General features: G+C 30.9%; 7 protein-coding genes across 7 annotated transcripts; 4 read left to right on the top strand and 3 right to left on the bottom strand.

The window, feature by feature from the left end:
• Nucleotides 1-37: 37 nt before the first annotated feature.
• On the bottom strand, nucleotides 38-670 carry GO595_008017 (uncharacterized protein; the record flags this gene model as incomplete). Its single annotated transcript, XM_067921545.1, has 1 exon — nucleotides 38-670. One exon carries the CDS (start codon nucleotides 668-670, stop codon nucleotides 38-40), a length of 633 nt encoding a protein of 210 aa, XP_067771851.1.
• A 1,784-nt stretch (nucleotides 671-2,454) lies between these two features.
• On the top strand, nucleotides 2,455-4,977 carry GO595_008016 (CLIP-associating protein 1-like; the record flags this gene model as incomplete). The annotated part of the gene is made up of 1 exon (XM_067921544.1): nucleotides 2,455-4,977. One exon carries the CDS (start codon nucleotides 2,455-2,457, stop codon nucleotides 4,975-4,977), a length of 2,523 nt encoding a protein of 840 aa, XP_067771850.1.
• A 227-nt stretch (nucleotides 4,978-5,204) lies between these two features.
• GO595_008015 (uncharacterized protein) lies at nucleotides 5,205-6,332 on the bottom strand (the record flags this gene model as incomplete). Its single annotated transcript, XM_067921543.1, has 1 exon — nucleotides 5,205-6,332. One exon carries the CDS (start codon nucleotides 6,330-6,332, stop codon nucleotides 5,205-5,207), a length of 1,128 nt encoding a protein of 375 aa, XP_067771849.1.
• Nucleotides 6,333-9,875: 3,543 nt separating this feature from the next.
• Nucleotides 9,876-11,279, top strand: GO595_008014 (dolichol kinase-like; the record flags this gene model as incomplete). The annotated part of the gene is made up of 1 exon (XM_067921542.1): nucleotides 9,876-11,279. The coding sequence occupies one exon, from the start codon at nucleotides 9,876-9,878 to the stop codon at nucleotides 11,277-11,279; it is 1,404 nt and encodes a 467-aa protein (XP_067771848.1).
• Nucleotides 11,280-12,985: 1,706 nt separating this feature from the next.
• On the top strand, nucleotides 12,986-13,669 carry GO595_008013 (NAD(P)H-hydrate epimerase; the record flags this gene model as incomplete). The annotated part of the gene is made up of 1 exon (XM_067921541.1): nucleotides 12,986-13,669. The coding sequence occupies one exon, from the start codon at nucleotides 12,986-12,988 to the stop codon at nucleotides 13,667-13,669; it is 684 nt and encodes a 227-aa protein (XP_067771847.1).
• A 1,443-nt stretch (nucleotides 13,670-15,112) lies between these two features.
• GO595_008012 (pre-rRNA-processing protein TSR1-like) lies at nucleotides 15,113-17,035 on the top strand (the record flags this gene model as incomplete). The annotated part of the gene is made up of 1 exon (XM_067921540.1): nucleotides 15,113-17,035. The coding sequence occupies one exon, from the start codon at nucleotides 15,113-15,115 to the stop codon at nucleotides 17,033-17,035; it is 1,923 nt and encodes a 640-aa protein (XP_067771846.1).
• A 565-nt stretch (nucleotides 17,036-17,600) lies between these two features.
• On the bottom strand, nucleotides 17,601-18,398 carry GO595_008011 (uncharacterized protein; the record flags this gene model as incomplete). The annotated part of the gene is made up of 1 exon (XM_067921539.1): nucleotides 17,601-18,398. The coding sequence occupies one exon, from the start codon at nucleotides 18,396-18,398 to the stop codon at nucleotides 17,601-17,603; it is 798 nt and encodes a 265-aa protein (XP_067771845.1).
• Between the last annotated feature and the right edge of the window lie 1,236 nt (nucleotides 18,399-19,634).

Genomic DNA, 19,634 nt, shown 5'->3' with positions numbered 1-19,634 from the left:
AAAACAATTGTGAAACAGTTTCAATTTTTTTTGGTTCTCACGATGTGCTTCCTGCACTTGAACCAAGTCGACTTGGTTGCGGTGTTGAATCAAACGAGCGAAACGTATACGTATGTGAATCAGTAAATGGAAGAGGATCTGTGGATGGTTCATTTGCAGGTGGAGGGATAACTGTATGGAAAACTGAATTAACTTGTCTAATACTTGGACAATTTGGACAATTATCTTGAATGCTTTGATTCCGCTTTTGTGTTTGCATCATTGCTTTATGGAATTTTTTGGAGTTTAACTCAATTTTATCAAAAGAAATATCTCGTGATCTAAGGACTTCTAATGATACTCCGGTGTTCGCTTGGAATGTCCTAATGTTATCTATGCTACCAAAGCCTTTTGGAATCGTTCTTCTAAATTCAAAATCAACAGTTAGACATGATTTGGACCGATTCATAGAGCCTTTCACGAAAAGATAGAGTATAGTTCCCTCACTAATACCATAAGTTTTAAGATGTTCATCATTTTCTAGAATAATTCCTCTAAAAATAAGTTGTTGACGAGAGATCAAGTAATTGTAATTTTCTTGTAGAATGCATTTAAGATCAAAAACCGTGGACTTTTCATCGACTGAAAGAACGTGTGCAATTTCGCTTCCAATTCGAATGAAAATCTGCATCCAATGCTCGCAAGGAACCAGCTGAATAACCGCTAAGATATCTTCACAACTTTTTGAACAGCGCTTTGAATTCTGGACCAGAATTAAAATCTTCAACGAATCTCTAAATAAAAACAAGATTTTTTGAAATCATTTACTGTTGTATTAACTCAAGAAGATAAGTTCTTGAATTCTACATGTTCATTTTAATTTAATATAATTTCATCTAAAAATAATTATGAGATATATTCCAATAATTTTAAAAAAAATGATTTATTATTAATGTTAAAAAAACATTTTCTTTTAATATGGTTTAATGAATTAAATTTCAAAATATATATTATTAGATATCACATTTTTCGTTCTCTAATTTCTTGTTCTTCAATATATTTTCTTACAAGAGCAGGAGGGCGCCTGGAACTTCTAAGCGAAGGACCTCTTTTCCTATAGTAACCATTCAACATTTCTTCTTTTTTGGGTGTTTCTATATTTTCAGTTTCTTCAGAATTTAATTTTTGTTTGTGTTTCGCTTTTGTTTGTGTTTCTGGTAAATCCAGCTGCTTTTGCTTTTGTGCTTTTGTTTGTTTTAATATAGGTTTTATGGGTGAATCATTGGTTATGTTTGATTCGCAATGATGTCTTCTATTGTTTTTTACAATTTTATTTTCTTCATTTTGTATGTGTTGTTGGAACGGTTTTTCCTTTTGCATTGCTTCATTATTATGGTGTGCATTGTGTTTTACTTCTTCCTTTTTTGTTTGAATCTTTTTACTTGTTTGAACTGGATCTGATTTTTCATCTTTATGAATGTACTTAAATTTTCTTTTCTTTTTTGTCATTTCTTTTGTGATATTAGGATTTGATTGAGTTTCTTTTTTATTTGTTTCTTTTATTTTGTGTTTGTTGTGTGATTTCTCCTTGAGAGGGGTATCATGACTTGTTTTTGTTATTTTTTCTATGAATAAGGTTTTATTTTCAGCATGTAAAGTTTTAATTCTTCGCTTTTTAGGAGGCTCTATTTGTGCTTCATTTACACTTCCTTCTTTTTTAATTAAATCTTTTTCTTCATGCTTTTTGTTTACATTCTTTAATTCTTTAGAATGATGATGACTTCTTGTTCGTGGTCTATACATTTGTTTCCTTGTTTTTTCATTAATGTCATTCGAAATAGCATGTGACATTTTTAATGAGGTGGAATGATATACTAAAAGGTTTAAAAATGAGTTAAAACGTATTGAAATTTTAGTAATTTTTCAGTCTTTTAGCAAAATCTTAAAAAAAAAAATATATTGAAACTTTAAATAATTTGACTTTAAATAATTTATATATTTACAGTGTTTATAAACAAATAAATATGATTTAAAATAGAATTGGAAAATTAAATTTAAAAACGAATTGCTTTGCAAAGCAATTTCTCAAATTTGTAAACTGTTTATATTATTTTTTTTTCCTGAATCACATTTTACTTTATTCATCTTCTACTGAATAACAACGATAGAAAGTTTTATCGTTTGATGAGTGTTAATGAGGGTTTTGAATCCAAAGGCGATCACTTTTTGTATCGACTTTTAACGTTCAACCTATAAATAAACGTATATCATTTTGGGTTGAATTTATCAGAGAAACTAGCATCCATTGATTCACAACCAATAAACTCATCTATCCAAATAGTCAATGAAATATCCAATGATTTGAACTCTCTGCATGAAGAAGAATTAAGTAAATTTTCAAAAATAATTCTTAATTTCCTAAATAAGGATTCATCAACATCAGCTATTCGAGCTGCCCTAACAGCATCTGAGAAGATGCTCCAAATAAGCTATCCAGATAAATTTCCTACATCATTACTCCAGGCAATAAGACCACATCTTGGAAATCAAAACAAAAACATTCGCGAACAGTCCATTAGGATTGCAGAAGATCTTCTTAACATCCTAGAGCCATCTAATTTTTGGCCATCTCTTAAAACAATATTTATTGAATCACCATTATTCAAAATTAGTGGTTTAATTCTCTTTAAAAAAACCATCATTGACTTTCCTAGCTTTAGCGTTTCTCATATTATTCGTCCAGTTTTTTCGCTTCTTGTTAATCCATCTGAAGAAATTCGAGTAAGAGCAATTGAAATTGCGCAAATTCTTTATCAGAAGAAACCTGATACTGTTCGTAAGCTCATAGAGAATCAATATTCATCAAATGCTCCCAGTATCCTCAACAAGATATCCTCTGATCCACGTCAATCAGCCCCATCACGAAGTTCTGTGATATCACAAGTCCAAGCTCCACAACTTTCCAATGAAGAAATTACCAACAATTTAATCTCCGAGTTTGAAAATCCATACTCTGATGTAGCAGCATCTACTGGAACTTGTCCATTTTCATCGCTCGAGAAATCATTAAGTCGTACATCACAATGGGAGGAAAGAAAACGCTCTTTGGCTACACTTGTGTCGTACGCAAAAGGTGCATCAAATCGTGACACTTTTGCACGGCAGCTGAAGACGCTCCAAGACCCATTTATTAAGTGCTTATGCGACACGCGTTCTACTCTTGCGAAGTCTTCTTGTTTAGCACTAGTTGCACTCGCAAAAGAACTCGGGAAAAGTCTTGATATTTGTAGTGAATGGATTATTCCACCACTGCTTGGACGTACTACAAATGGTACATTAATAATCGCGCTCTCTTCTGAGCTTGCGATCACAAATTACGTACAATTTGTTTACGGAAAACACATTAAGAAAATATTAATTGACAACTCTGAAAATGCTGCAGCAGAAGCACGCCTTGCAGTTGTAAAGTCGATGCTAATTGCATTGGAAAAATGGCCTTCGGAATTATCAAAAGATTTTGGTGAAATCCTTCTCAAGAAGAAACATGACCAATCAAATCTGATTAGAGATGTTCTTTCAGACTTTGAATATCAGATCGTTGAGGATATAAACCAAAAAGAAATAGTTGAAGAAACAAAAACCAAAAAAAGGAATTTGAAAGAGTCCGATGAAACAAAACTCAAAAAGAAGAATTCAAAACAAAACGATGAAATACCGCTCAAAAACAAAAAATCAAAGCAGAACGATGAAATAGCACTCAAAGATAAAAATTCAAAACAAAACGATGAAGCTGCACTCAAAGTCAAAAATTCAAAACAAACTCAAGAAGAAGAACATGAAATTGAAGAAACACCACAACTAACATTAGAAGAATTAATTGAAGAATCAAATACTGAAGGAATTGCCTTGTTGTTGGAACGCGAATCACCAGATTTATTTGGGTTAATGGACAAAATCATCCAAATGTTAATCATTGATATGAAAGATGATGATCTAGTTAATGGTTCTGAGCGATTATTATCGATATTATGTACCAAATATACACAAAATCTATATCCATATTTGACTGAAATAATTCATAATTTACCGGATGACGAAACGTATGGAAACTCATTGATATCCAAAATCTCGCTAACGTTTGGTGACTTTTCTACGGCCAAATTATTATTAACGAATTCATCAAAAAGTTATTCCGCGACATATATCTTAAACATAGCCGAAAAACGCGAAAACGATTTCGAATTTTGTTCACAATCCATTTACAACTGTATTACGAAAGGTTTTTATTCGACTAATTCCGAACTAATAATTACGTTAATGAAGAAAATGTATCAAAAGAATCCAATTTTATGCCAAGGAATAATATCTTCATTAAATACCAACGAAAGAATGAGCGTATTAAATGATATAATGTTCGAAATTCCGGAACTTTACTTCTGTTTCGAGACAAGTAACTTTTCGACATTAGAAAAATCACTTTCGACTGAATATAAGAACATCGAAATGAACAAAGACGCCGAAGTCAATATGGAACTAATAGAACAAGCGAAAGAATCGAATGACGACTCATGTTTACTACTTTCCATCGCCATTTTACGAGAGACAAATAATTTTAATGATAATATTTTTAAGTTTTTAATGAGCTGTTTAAATAATGAGAATAAAAACGTCGAAATGAACGCGTTAATTACATTAGAAATTAAGGCAAAAGAGAATTTGTTTTCGTTGGAAAAATTAATTAATTCGTTTGAGCTGAATTTCGGATTTTTTAAAATATTGAAAATCGTTTTGGATAACTCAAATGTGGACGAAATTATGAAACATAAAAAGGAATTATCGAACATAATTTCAAATGGCGTAAATGATAATGAGATAAAATACGCAGCAATCGATGCACTGGCGAAGTTGTGTTCGATTACTTCGGAAGATTACAAAGAGTTTTGCGAATTGTCTTACGCAAACGAATATTTGTTAAAGTCTTTACTTAAAAATGAATAAAATATATAAAGTAAAAAGGTTATTATTTTTGACCTTATGCACAAAATGAGAATACTATGAAATTAAAACTTCATTTCAGTGGAATTTAATCAAATGGTTTCGTTTACAGATTTGATATTTAATTGATTGAAAAAAATAAAATAAAAATCGTTTTTTGATAGACGAAATTACAAAACAAGCTTCGTGTAACACATTACTTTATGGAATATTGTTAATTTATAACACATTTACTCAATTTGGAATTCACCGATTTGAACTAAACAAGCTTCAAGATATGAGCAAGACGCAGCAAAACGACTTCCAAAGCAAGGCAAACAGCTCCATCGCAATAAGAACTCCGACAAAGCGAAAGGATCTCCAATTTCGGTTGAACAAAGTAGACATATCCATAGTCCGAAAATGTCATCAAATCCTGGCACCTTTGCGAAAAAGTCCTTTACGTTGTCTCCGCTTCCATTTTCTGTAGCTTGAAGTGTCGCCATGATTGAAATTGATTCATGAGCTTTTGATAAGCAATAACCTGCGTCCAGTGGGCAAACCTTAAATTGAGCTAAGTGAAGCCATTCCACAGGTGCTTCTGAGAATGTTGAATGTTTGAATATTTTCCATATTGGTTCTGAAACAAGTTCTTTTGGGATATACTTAGTTACAACGCCCACTTTGTCAGGGGTTAGTTGTGCCATTTTAGCAATTTTACTGATGAATTCAGGATGTTCCTTTGTCTCATATGACAAAAGTGGATATTTCCTATCGAACAAAAACCGCTCAAGGAAAACGTTAATAACGTTCTGACGGTTTTCATCGTCAACCGACAAAAACGATAAAATTTCATTTTTTGCATTGTTTAACCATTGCAAAACAGATTTATCATCATTAGTTACCTGAATAGGAATTAAATTAGCATTAGTAAGAGGAGATGATGGTGATTCTAAAAATAAATATAATGGTTCTTCTATAGGAATAGGTTCGAAATAATTAATCTCATTTTTCATTGATGAAAGACCCGATTCAATTGCAGATTTGAGAAATGAGATGTTTTGTATGTTGGAAGAAAATACTTGTTTTGGGAATGTTGAGATAAATTCCAATTTTTCGTTGATTGCTGTTTTAAGTCGGAAATATGTTTTGTAAAGAGTCGGATTTTGATGAAGAGTACTAAAGTCTAATGGAATAGTGGAGTGACTAACATCAATAAGATATGGACGTGGATGATCAATAAGCCATTTACAAAGAATTTCTAATTGCTTGAAGATTTTGATTTGATTGGTTGAAATTAATTGTCGATTTGCTATCACAGAATCTTCAAGATTAGAAAGCTCTTGTTTAAGGAATTGATAAATTCGGATTTCATTCATTTGGTATGGTAAGCTTGATGTGATATTCTTGGTGCTTTGCAATTTTGAAAATTGTATTTTAGAAGTCTCTTCAACAAACTGAACAACAGCATTAAGTTTTTTGTTGAGAGTTAATGAAACACTTTGAAAGTATGATACAAAAGAATTTAATTTTAATGTCGTATAAGTAAAATTACTTTTATCAATAGGCATTAAATATTCAATGATGTCATCAATTTCTAAGTCTTGAGGAAATGTTGGATCGCTAGTTAAGTTTATCTTTATTTCTTTTTTCCAATCTTCCATTTATTGATGACCGTTTACAATATTTCCATTCGGTTGTTTCACTTTTCTGTAAAGCAATTAATAGTATTTTAGAGTACGTTAAAAGCAATAATGGCCGATTTAAGGTTTTGTATTTCCTTCTCAATACCACTTTTTGATGAGTTGCCACTTTATGGCGGTTATCATACTCAATCTTTGTTCAAAATTTTCATGGAAATATGAAAAAACATAATAAGCGGAAAAAGACAAAAGGTAAATTACCCAATGAGTGGGAAATGATACTATCGATAAAGGAGTTAATATTTAACATGAATGAAGAAAATATTATTCAATCATCAAGGTTAATAATCGATAAATTTGATAGTAATCATCCATTATCTTTTAATATAATAGTTAGTCAATTTATATATTATATATTACTTATTACCCAAATGAAAATTTTGAGATATATTTAAATTTTCTTGAAAAAATTGAAGAAACAAAGAAGATCAAAATATTTAACACCTTTATACATTTTCTTCTCGATAAAACAACGCAAGAATCCAATTTTCTTATGAATAAATTCATTGAAAAAAATTTGGTGGAATCAAATATTATTAAAGACATTCAATCAAAATATTTTGCACACTATAGAACTGAAGAGGAAAACAAAAACAGAAATTATAATGATCCATTGGAAAAATACTTTATGGATCATTATGAAGAACTTTCAAAGAATGATTTTGAACTTCATAAACAATTAATTAAAGAAGGACATAATCCAAGTGAAATTGCGAAAATAATTCGAAATGATGAAATAGAAAAACTTCAAGAAATATCATCACAAACAAATTTTGATTTTAATCAAAAAATTGAACCATCACTTTATGAAAGATATTCATTTATTAACAAACCAAATGTTACATTAATTGATTATGCAGCATTTTTTTCTTCAGTTAAATGTTTTAAATATTTACTTATGAACAATGCAAATGTAGAAAAAACAGGTGAATATGCAGTTGCTGGTGGAAATGAAGAAATCATTCATTTATGCGAACAAAATCATTCGACATTTAAATATGCATATGAAGCAGCAATTGAATTTCATCGAAATGATATCTTTAGATATCTTTATGAAAATAAATTAGATACAACTAATAACTTAGAAGAATTAGAAAATTTAGGTTGGATATGTATTAATTATTATAATTATGAAATTTTTACATTTTTAATGAGAGAAGGAATGAAAATCAATGATGGAATCATTAATAAAACAGCAAAAATTGGAAATCTATATCTATTAAAACATTTTCTAAAACATCATCTAATTCCAAAAGATTTATTAGTTTCTTCTGTAGAATCAGAAAACATTTAACTTGTTAAATATATATTAGAACAAAGAGGAATTGATGTTAATGCTCAAGATATTTATTTGTTTTATTTGATATTTGTTTTAATAATTTGGTATTTCAAAATAATATTTGGAAATTATTTAAAATATTTCAAACAGCACTTATAATGGCATCTCAATATGGTTATACAGAAATAGTTAAATTACTTCTTGAACAAAAAAGAATTGATGTTAATTATAAAGAAAGTATTTATTTCTTTTGTTTGATATTTATTTAAATAATTTCAAATCACAAAATAATATTTGGGAATTATTTAAATTATTTAATACATCACTTATGATTGCATCTGCAAAAGGTCATATAGAAATAATTAAATTACTTCTTAAACAAAAAGGAATTGATGTTAATGCTAAAAATAAAATTTATTTGTATTAATTTTTATTTGCTTTTGTAGTTTCGTATTTCAAAATAATATATGAAAATTGTTTGCTTTATTTAATACAGCACTTATAGAGGCAACTAAAAATGGTTTTACTGCAGTAGTTAAATTACTTCTTGAACAAGAAGGTATTGATGTTAATGCTAAAAATATTTATTTGTATTATTTTTTGTTTATTTTAATAATTTTATACCTTATAATAATTATTGAAAATTATTTGAACTATTTCAATCAGCTCTTACATTAGCGATTTTAGGAAATTATACAGAAATAGCTAAATTACTTATTAATCAAAAAGGTATTGATGTTAATAATAAAGATATTTATTTATTTTATTTAATATTTATTTTAATAGTTTTATATTTCAAAATAATATTTGGAAATTATTTAAATTATTTAAAGCAGCACTTATAATAGCATCTGAAAATGGTAGAACAGAAATAGTTAAATTACTTCTTGAACAAAAAGGAATTGATATTAATGCTAAAGATATTTATTTGTTTTATTTAATATTTATTTTAATAATTTCAAATCACAAAATAATATTTGGAAATTATTTAAATTATTTCAAACAGCACTTATGTATGCATCTTATAAAGGTTATACAGAAATAATTAAATTACTTCTTGAACAAGAAGGAATTGATATTAATGCTAAAAATATTTTGTTGTTTTATTTAGAATTTATTTTAATAATTTTCTATTTCAAAATAATATTTGGAAATTATTTTAATTATTTAAAACAGCACATCGATTAGCACATAAAAAAGGTTACAAACAAATAACCAAATTACTGAAACAAAAAGACAATTTAAAAGAAAAATGAAATGATTGATGAATAATCTAATTACATATACATCTATATAGAAGGCTATGCTTGATAATTTTTGATATAACAAAAATGTAAAGAAAAGTGGATCCACTTGTGGAACACAAGTGTAAAATTAGCGGTTTAAAGGGGAATTTAAAAGTTGCCACTATAATGATTGAAATCATTGTAAATGATAATATTGGACACAAAGAAAGGATTAAAGTAAACGAAGATGATACAATTGGTGATGTTAAAATTTTGGTTGCTTTCAAAATTGGTACTAGGCCAGAAAGAATTCGTCTTCATATTGCAAATAAAGTTCTCGTTGATTCTGTAACCCTTTCTGACTATGAGATTCATCAGGGAACCGAAATAAGCATGTCATATGACTAAACAATTTTGATGTTTTTTTCAGCCAATCTTTTTTTCAAAAAAAAAAAAAATAAAAATAATTTCTAAACCCAACATTAAGGCACATGCACTTTAAGCCAGATGTCCTATATGAGCTAGAGAATAATGATTTTCATAGAATTATGTTATGAGAATATTTTGATTAAACCGTGAAAGAATCGATTTTTTATTTGTTGCTATAAGCCACAACAAGCTCACCTTATTTTTAAGTGGTTACCATAAGAAATGTACTCATTGTTATCCAAAGGTCTGATTATCAATAAACGGCTTCAAGTAAACAACGTAAAAATGAACTTGGAAACATTAGACGCAATCACTTGGTCTATTGGAACAGTTCTTAGTATCATCCTAAAAACATATAACCACAAAATCGTGGATGCTATTCTTCTATTTGTTCTTTTAATATTATCAACTGTTTTAAATAATATCAATAACCGGCCGACATTCAGACAAGGCGCTGGAAACGGTATTATATGCGGATGCCTTGCTATTCCATCAGCTCTTGCTGCGCTAGAATCAAATCTATTTCAGATTTCAATAACAATTTCAATTTCCACAGTTTTACTTTTTATTATCACAAAATCACTTACACCAACTACTGACCTCAAGGTTTGCCCTTGGGCACCTCTCATTGTTACATATGGTTCATCTCTCTTATATCAATGGGAAATCAAATATTTACTTCAATGTTTTCTTGCTGTTTCTCTTTCACTGTTTGTTTTAACTGTTCTCATACGTTTTGCACCCAATTCATTTACGATTGGTGAGTTCATTTTTGTTTCATCACTTGTTTCCCTTCCAATTCCAAGTGCAATGAATTCCACAGGGATTACAAAGTTTTCTTCTGTTTTTATTATTTTCGGTGTTATTTGTATTGCTCTTGCTTTATGTGTGAAGCGACCAATTATTGTATTTGTTGTATTGGTTCCAATAATTATTACACTAAAAGATATACCGGAAGTTATTTCATACATTATACAGTTTAACCACTTGTTGCTCGTTGGTTATTGCGGTATTGTTTGCGTAATTTTTATTCTTATTTCAATGTTTTGGAAAGGTCTTAAACACTTTCCTCAAATCATCCAAAGAAAATTCTTCCATTTGATGGCTCTTCTTGTCTTTGTTCCGCCTGTTTTGATTAATCCATCATTTCTCAAGCTCTGTATTAGTGGAGCTATTTTTGTTTTCTTGTTTATTGAAAGCTTAAGGGTAACAAAGTTCCCTTTTATTTCCTCTATAATCAACAATTATGTTGCTGATTTCATTGATGAAAGAGATGGAGGTGAACTTGTTCTAACACACCTTTTCCTTCTCCTTGGACTTGGCCTTCCTGTGTTATTAGCAGACATAGATTCCCCGGGATCCATAAGGGTAAAGATCTGTGGAATCAGCGTTTTGGCGATTGGTGATGCAGCTGCATCGGTTATTGGTGTAAACTTCGGAAAACACAAATGGCCTGGATCAAAGAAGTCTTACGAAGGAACTGTTGGTGCTTTTGTAGGCACTTGGTTATGTATGTTCATTATTCAATTATTTGCAAAAATCGAGTTTTCATTATTAGATTTGTTATCGTTAGCATTTCCTTCATTAATCGCAGCTTTGGATGAGGCCTTCACATCCCAAATAGATAATTTGACTTTACCATTTGTAATGATCCCTTGGATTTGTTTTTGCTCTGTGTTCATTCATTAATAAAAGCATATTGTAAAGTATTTAAATAATTAAATATTTGGCAAAATATAAAATCTGTTTATTTTGACAACAAAATTTGCCACATGAAAATATTTTTCCAACGTAATTTAAATAAACACACTTTTTTGTTTACATGAAAGATAAACACTATTTTAAGTCTCCAATTTCTTGGCTTTTCTGTTCGTATATCATAACAAACTCAAGCATTTTTTCAACTTCTAATTTTATCTCTTCTTTTTTCTTGTTTTCTGTCGTGACTTTAATTAATTTCTGCGTTTTCGCTAGTGTTTCCAAAAGGAATTTGCACCTGTTTAAGATTTCTTTATGTTTGTTTTTGAGTGAAATGTATTTTTCCCTTGGCTCAGAATTATCAAGAACTGAAATGAGCTTTTTTGTGGCGTCAATTAGGAAACTTGGCTTTTCTTTTACATCTTGAATATCTTGAAATAAGGAATGATAAGGTGAAGTGATTTGAAGAAATGCATCGAATGCTTTATCCCATTTACTATTTGAGTTAGCTTCACCAAGTTTGGCTGAAAGATCAGATATTGTTGCTTCACATTTTGATAATTCAGATTTATAAAATTCTTTTCTTTGAGAAATTTGATGAGTTTGTCGTCTCAAAGAAGCAATTAAATCTGAGTTTTCTGATGAATTAGAATTATTTGGTGAAGAATTTGCGCTTTTAATGATTCGATTTTCTAAACGTAATTGCGAAACGCGTTGAAGCAACTCCTCATATTGGCTTTTAAGAGAAGCATATTCGGATGTAGATTTTTGGAGAGCAATTGATTTTTGTTGTAATTCATTTTTATATCCTTCATTTATTTCAATAAGTGATTTATTTTCTTTTTCCAATTGTTTTATTCTCATTATAAGCAAGTTTTGGCCTGACTTTGGAAAGTCATTAAGGAAAGAAAGGTCATCCAAGCTCATTTGCAGTTCAATTGTTAAACGGACAAATATAAACGGCTTCAAATGTTTATTAACAAATTGTGCAAACTTCTTTTCTGGATGAATGTGTAGAATCGTTTTCTTTTTTTGTTGATTTCATATATAAATCATCCAAGCTTAAATCGGGTTCAGTTACTTTTACCTTGTTCTGGAGGTACTTTTCTTCGATGATTCTTATAAGCTTTTTGAATGGTTTTTGTACACCTGTACAAGTCATTGCTGATGTTTCAAAAAATGGTAAACCTTCATTGATGATAATTCTTTTTGCTTCATTTGGAGATATTTGGAAATGTCCATTTTGGAAAAGATCAATTTTGCTGATACAAACAACAATGGGTATGTCTGTGCCTTCATTTTTTAGATATATTTCTTCACACAATTTATGAAGATCATAAAATGTACTTTCTTGAGAACAGTCGCATACGATTATAATTCCATGAAAATTGTACACTTTTATAAAATTTTCAGATTGTTTAAGATCTTCATATTCATAAATATGTATTTCATACTCTAATCCATCAACAATTTTATTGCATTCCCAATGTTGTAAAAGAGTAGCAGTTGTGTTTGGATTAAAATGGCCATAGACATAGCTTTCGACAAGTGCTGTAATTCCAGCGCTGTGTTCAGAACTACAAACAAGAATTCGAATTTGGAGATTTATTTGTTTTTTATCATTACCCGTTTTGTCAATTTTTTGTAAACCATTCACACAAAACGGTTTCTCAGGAACCGTTTAATCCAATTAGCCAATGCAAAGTTGTGCTGTGAAGACAATGCAAGAAGCAGACCGCCGTGCAATTCATGAACTTGGAATTCCAGGCTCTGTTCTTATGTATAATGCCGGTAAAACTGTTGCAGACTTCATTTTCCAAAAGTATCCAACCATTAAAAATGTCGGAATATTGGCAGGGAAAGGAAATAATGCTGGTGATGGGTTTGTGATTGCTCATATACTCTCACTTAAAGGAATTAATGTCAGAATAATTGCATTGGCTCAACCAGACGTTTATGTTGGTGATGCTTTAATATACCTTAACCTTTGTCTCAAAGAAAAGATTGACATTAGATTTCCAAAGGAAACCGATGAAATGGTTTTACTTACACAAAATCTTACTGATTGTGAATTACTTATCGACAGTCTCCTTGGTACAGGAACACGTGGACAAGTAAGAGAACCATTTGCTTCCGTTATAAAGGCTATACCAACCAGCATTCCAATGATTGCTGTTGATCTTCCATCTGGCATGAACGGTGATACTGGTGAAATTTGCGGTGTTTGTGTGCATGCCACTCATACCATCACTTTTGCAGCCGCCAAGAAAGGATTAATCGGGAAAGAAGAACTTACAGGTGAATTAATTGTGACTGACATTGGAATGCCCCCAATTTGTTTAGATGATGAAAAATGGAATAAATTCATTAAAGGTCAATAAAAATGATTTTTTTTAAAGTATATTGTATTTTCCAGTTGGCTGTTATTTCGAATTGCCCCAACTTAAGCAATTTTTCCTTCTTGATATACTAAAATTTGATGATCAAGTCTATTAAGATGTTTAAAGTATTTTTGCCATTTCATTAGTGAATAACAAGCTTATGTAAAATAAATTGCCCTTTTGATCGGTTTTGATTGAAATCGTTTCCAAAAAGTCGAATGTCACTTTAACCTATTTGCTTATTGATAAGTCCATAAACAAATGAAAAAGATTAGCCATATAATTCACATATTAGTAATTTTACTGAGTACAACGCAATATGTAGCAGATGGTTATAAACAAAAAGGTATTCACTAAACATCATCAAAAGTAAATTTGCTAGATAAAAAGTCCCACTTTGGTGAATCTTGGTGGAATGAAGATGAAAGATCAATTTCTTGATCAGTAAGATTAATTGAAGGACTTGGAGCTGTTGTTTGTTTGCAATTGGGTTGACTTTGAAATGCACTGTTTGTTGGGGGAATTGAGACATTCACGGTAGTTCCTGATAAGGATAATTTTTTGTTTCTGTTTGCTCTCTTCTTTGGAGATCTCTTTCCATTTTCAAGGGGCTTACCATTTAGCATGATATCTGACCCTTTTGTGGATGTGTATGTGTGACCTTGTGTCGCAAACCTTAAAAATAATATTCTTCGTTTTTTGGGAGGCATCCAAGGTCTGTCTTTTAACAAGTGAACTGACAAAACATATTAACGATAGCTCAAAATCAACCGATGCAATTAACATGAACAACAAAATAATATTTCAAAAAGTTGAATCATTATGAACTATCAAAATTGACTCAAAATCTATGCGGTTTTAACACAATACCAAATTTTTTCTCAAAAAGTTTCAAATTTCGGCAAATGACATGTCATCGATGTTCAAATTTTTTGTTTCACATTTTTTATTGAAGATCGAAAAAAGAATTCCTCTTCAGAGCAATCGCTTAACACATTTCTATAGTAATGTACCTCACGTCTATATTAATTAATGCTTCTCATTTTCTTCATGTGCATCAATGTTCATTAATAAAGTCACATAATTCCATTCATTAATGATAGTAATGAAAATACAATAAGTTTTTAAAAATACTCATATTTTGGTGAGACCTTACTATGATATCGAAAAATCAATTTAAATATTAAGAAATAAATTTGAACTTAAACATTCAACAAAAAATATCCAATCTTTGGATGTCTTTATACATCAAATTTTATGTAAAATAAATCAAATTAATGCTGGAAAATTACGTTGCAGTAGAAGCTATAAACGGTCTCCTCTGAATTTGGTGATTTTGGCCGTGGTCATATATAAAATCTTCAAATGATCCATCATAGGAGCACGCTAAAGCAAAAGAATAAGCCACATAAGTCAGGGCATAAAAAACAAAGTGATTTTAAAATGGTAAAAAATCTAGTTCCTGGACCATTGATCAAACCAGAGAAAGGCCAAAAAGGTCGTCGTTTTCAAGCAAAAGATGCGCAGCGTCAAAACAAGATCAATGCTGCAAAATTATCTAAATTTGTTGGTTCTAAAAATGGGCCACCAAAAGTTGTAGGAATTCTTCCATGTAGTGAAAATGCAGATCCAATCCAATTATTAAATATTCTTAACTTCCAACCAGAAGCACCAGATCAAATGTTTCCATCTGGTATATTAGTAGGTGGACAATTCCAATGTAAAATTGCACCATTACCAATTGCGCGCTCAATTGATTTTTTGATAGATGTTGGCAAGGTTTCAGACATAATTGTATTAATGTTTATGAAAGATGAGCCACTTGATGAGTGGGGTTCAATGGCCATCAGTATCTTGAAATCAATTGGATTACCTCAAATAATAGTTACTGTTTGTTCCCCAACAGGCCAACCAATTCCTCATGCAGATATTGTCAACTATCGTAACTATATTCAACAAGGTCTTCCAGATGTTGAACGAATTCTTCCAATTGTTACTGTGGACGATGTTGCCCAATTTGTGCGATTTCTTTCCGTCACAACACCAGTCGAAATTTCCTGGAAAATGAACAGGCCCAATATGCTCATTCAGAAGTTAACAATTTTAGATGATGGAAACATATCAATCGAAGGTTACCTAAGAGGAGCTCCTCTTGATGTCCATCAGATCGTAACAATACCATATGTTGGTGACTTTCAAATTAAAGAAGCAAATGGCATTATTCCAAATGATCAGTTACGTCACCCAATGATTTATCAAGCTTCTGAAGGCGATCCAGTGATCACAGAAGAGATCCATCCCCCACAGACAGTTGGGTTTAATCAGAACATCGAAGTAATTCAAAACGATTTTGCAAATATGAATCTCGAAGGAAACGAATATATACAAAACGAAGTATATGACCTTGCAGAAGATGAACGTGAAGCAATTCCGACAGAAGAAGGAGTCTTCATGCGAAATCCTGAAGATTATCAATTCCCAGATGAATTTGATTATGATGGAACAGTTATATTAAATCAACGATTAAGAAGATACAGAGGTCTTAAGTCGTTCCAAAACTCACCATGGGATCCATATGAATCACTTCCACCACAGTATGCACAAATATACGAATTTTCGAACTTTAATCGGGCATCTGAAAATGCTGTTGCAGATCAACAGAAAGGAGATATACCAATTGGTTCATATGTTAACATCATATTGATTTCCAATGGAGATAATGAAATATTTGAACGAATTCCACCAGAAAGGATCATTGCTATGTATGGATTATTTAGAAATGAAACGCGACTTACTGTCATTAATGCGTCCATTAAAAACAATTCTGGTGTACCGATTCGATCGAAAGAAACATTATTAATAATATGTGGCTTTAGGAATTTATGGATTCGTCCATTGTTTAGTGAAGATACACGAGCTGATAAACATTTGTTCATTCGAGTGCTTGGTAGCGGTGAATCAGCAGTCGCATCATTCATTGCGCCAGCTTACATGCAGGGGTGCCCCGTGACGTATTTCAAAGAAATTGACGGAATGATGTGCTTTGTAGGAACGGGATCAATTAAGACTGTTGATACAAACAGAATGATAATTAAGAGAATAACATTAACTGGAAACCCTTATAGAACAATGGGAAGAACAGCTAGAGTCACTCTGATGTTCTTTAATAAGGATGACGTACTTTGGTTTAGAAATATCGACTTGGAAACAAAGAATAAAAGAAGAGGACACATCGTGGAGCCAATTGGATTAAAGGGACATTTTAAGGCTGAATTCGAACAGATAACATCGCCAGATGATACCGTTTGTATGCACTTATATAAGAGAGTGTTTCCAAAGATGAAAACTGACCCTGTTTCTTTCTAATAAATAAATCTAATAAAATGGTATATTATATAGGTTTTTTACGATAATGTTTGTAATTAAATTGACCTCTGTTTTTGTTGAGTTAAAACTGCCAATGTTTATGAATAACGGGAACTATAATTTGTTTTGTGATATAATAACTAAAAAGAAATTTCTTGTTGTTGATTATTTGTATTAATGTAAAATTGCGTAATAATAAATATAAAAGTTGTGGAAACTTGAAAAATCAGAACGTCCAAATGATGATGTAAATGTGCTTGCTATTATATTGTTTGATAATTAGATGAATATGATGCAAAACCTCCATTTTTCAATATGATATATCAGGACTTTCAAGATGACTCATCAGAACTTTAGTTGGATGCTTTACCAAAACTTTCACTAATATATGAATTTAAATACTCAATGAAATCAAATATCCTATTGATTAATATCAAAATCCATTTCCTCTAAAATCAAATTATCTTCAGCATAATTGAAAGCAGACCATTATGAAAACAAAAAATAAAAATTGGATTAGTCATTTATAATGATGAAAATTCGACTTAAAACATTTAAATACTTTTTACTCAGCATTTACAGGTGCTTCAGGAAGTTCTTTAACAGGTGGGGCACTTTCTGTTTCAGCTTCTTTATTTGCAGACGCATCCTTTTTGTCGTTGTACTTTTTGTACGCGTTCTGCAGCGTGCGCAAAGATTTAACAAATGTAAATTCGTGGACTGTGAAACATTGCGAGAAAATAAGTTGGCACGCATCCCTCCGCCATTGGTCCATCTTCTTCTTTGATGGGGTTGCTCCTAATTTTTCTGTTTCAAGTCGAACTTTTTCATCAATACATTGACCTATCGCATCAATCATTTCTGGTGCTAATGCTATTTTTTGATCTTTAGCTTTGGAATTGCCCGAGGCTATCTTGTCAAGAAGAGCTTCGATTGGTGCTAAGGTAACAAGTTTGATCTTCTCAATAAATGGAGATAATCGTTCTGTTATATCATCATCACCGCCTTGTCCTGCCTTAGATTCATCTGGCCTCGATTTTGAGGGTGTTGGCTTATTGGATTGAGCTTGGTTAGTGGAAGGGTATGATAAAACAACACGAAATGCAGAAGGATCAAGTGTGTGAGCTTGAGAATTAAGATTAATAATCTCACTATCATCAATAAACCCATCACCTTCATCGTAGGCTGTGTCGATTTTCCCCATTTTTGATTGAACTTTTTGTAATACCAAAGATACTTTAGATGATTCTGCTTCATCTCCATCATAAATATATCCGGCGTCTGCAAGAATTGAACAAGCATCTACTATCTCGCCTGGTTTCGCGCTAAATTGTATGGAAATAAGATCCTTCTTCTCGCTCATTCAGAATTCAAACAAACTTTCACAATTCCATTTTAAACAACGAAAGCTTTCGTTAAAAGTCATGGTTATAGACATAATGATAGATATCGATATATTCATGGTTTAGAAATGGGCTCGACCATCGCCTCAAAAAGTTGCTATCATTATTTGTTATTAATAACAAAACAAAAATAATTTCGAGATTTTATTCAAAAATATTTTTTTACATTATATAATTGTAATAATAAAAGAATTTAAATCAGACCTATAAATACAAGAGTAAGTACAAGAGAAGAATATGCGATGATATACATCACAAAGAATGCAATGGATTTCTTATGATATTTTTTGCAGGTTTCTTCAGTAAATCTCAAACCCTGTGTTTGGTTTATTTCTTGACATTTCACTGGTGTTGAATAAGCATAGCAAGAAACATCAGAATAAAAATTTATTAATGCTATCAGAAACAAAATGATTAAAGAAAGATAAGCGATATAATTATTGGCATATATTTTGTTATTACCCGTTAATACAATCAACACTCCATAAAAAACAAAAACAATTGGTGTCGACCATGAAATGGTTGTCATAACATATAGAATATTGAAGTTGTGACTAAGACGATCTGAATATGTTGAATGGTCATGCCGAAGTTTGCTCCATTCCATTCCAGATAAAACAGCAAATCCAATACAACTAACAATTGAACAGATAAAATACAAGCTAAGAAATATATAGCATTATATTTCATGAAATATAAAATCCCTGAGATTCGTGGTAAGGTTGGGAAGGACATTCAAGGAAGTGATTTTTAGGGAAAATTTGCGTCAGGCATTTAAACGGTCAAAAATATCCGCAATTGTGTTGGATAAAAACCGTGAACTGAGCTTCAGGCATTTGAATTTGTTGTTTAAAATGCAAAATTCTAAAACAAAATGATTATAGTAGCTTCTCCTTAAGCTGACGAAATTTTCAGACTCCCAAAAAATTCGTAAAATAAACTTAGTCAAACTCCTCAGCAGATAAGTTCAGAAAATTGAGATAAAAGTACATGATTTGTTGTAAACTTGTGAAAATGCAACCGTTAAAATTTGAAAGCGTTCGTTTTGTTGGGTTTTGCTGAGTTTGTGCGTCCCTCTTTTTCTTATGCCTGTAAATGGGCTTGTCATACCAAATAATCTCAAATATTGATCCATTTCAATCCCAATAACATGTTAACCGTTGGAAAATATTGGTTTAAATTATTTTATGTTGAAA

Source organism: Histomonas meleagridis (genome assembly GCF_020186115.1).
Source record: "Histomonas meleagridis strain 2922-C6/04-10x chromosome Unknown contig_6, whole genome shotgun sequence".
NCBI lineage: Eukaryota > Parabasalia > Tritrichomonadida > Dientamoebidae > Histomonas > Histomonas meleagridis.
This window is presented reverse-complemented; position numbering and strand designations above follow the sequence as displayed.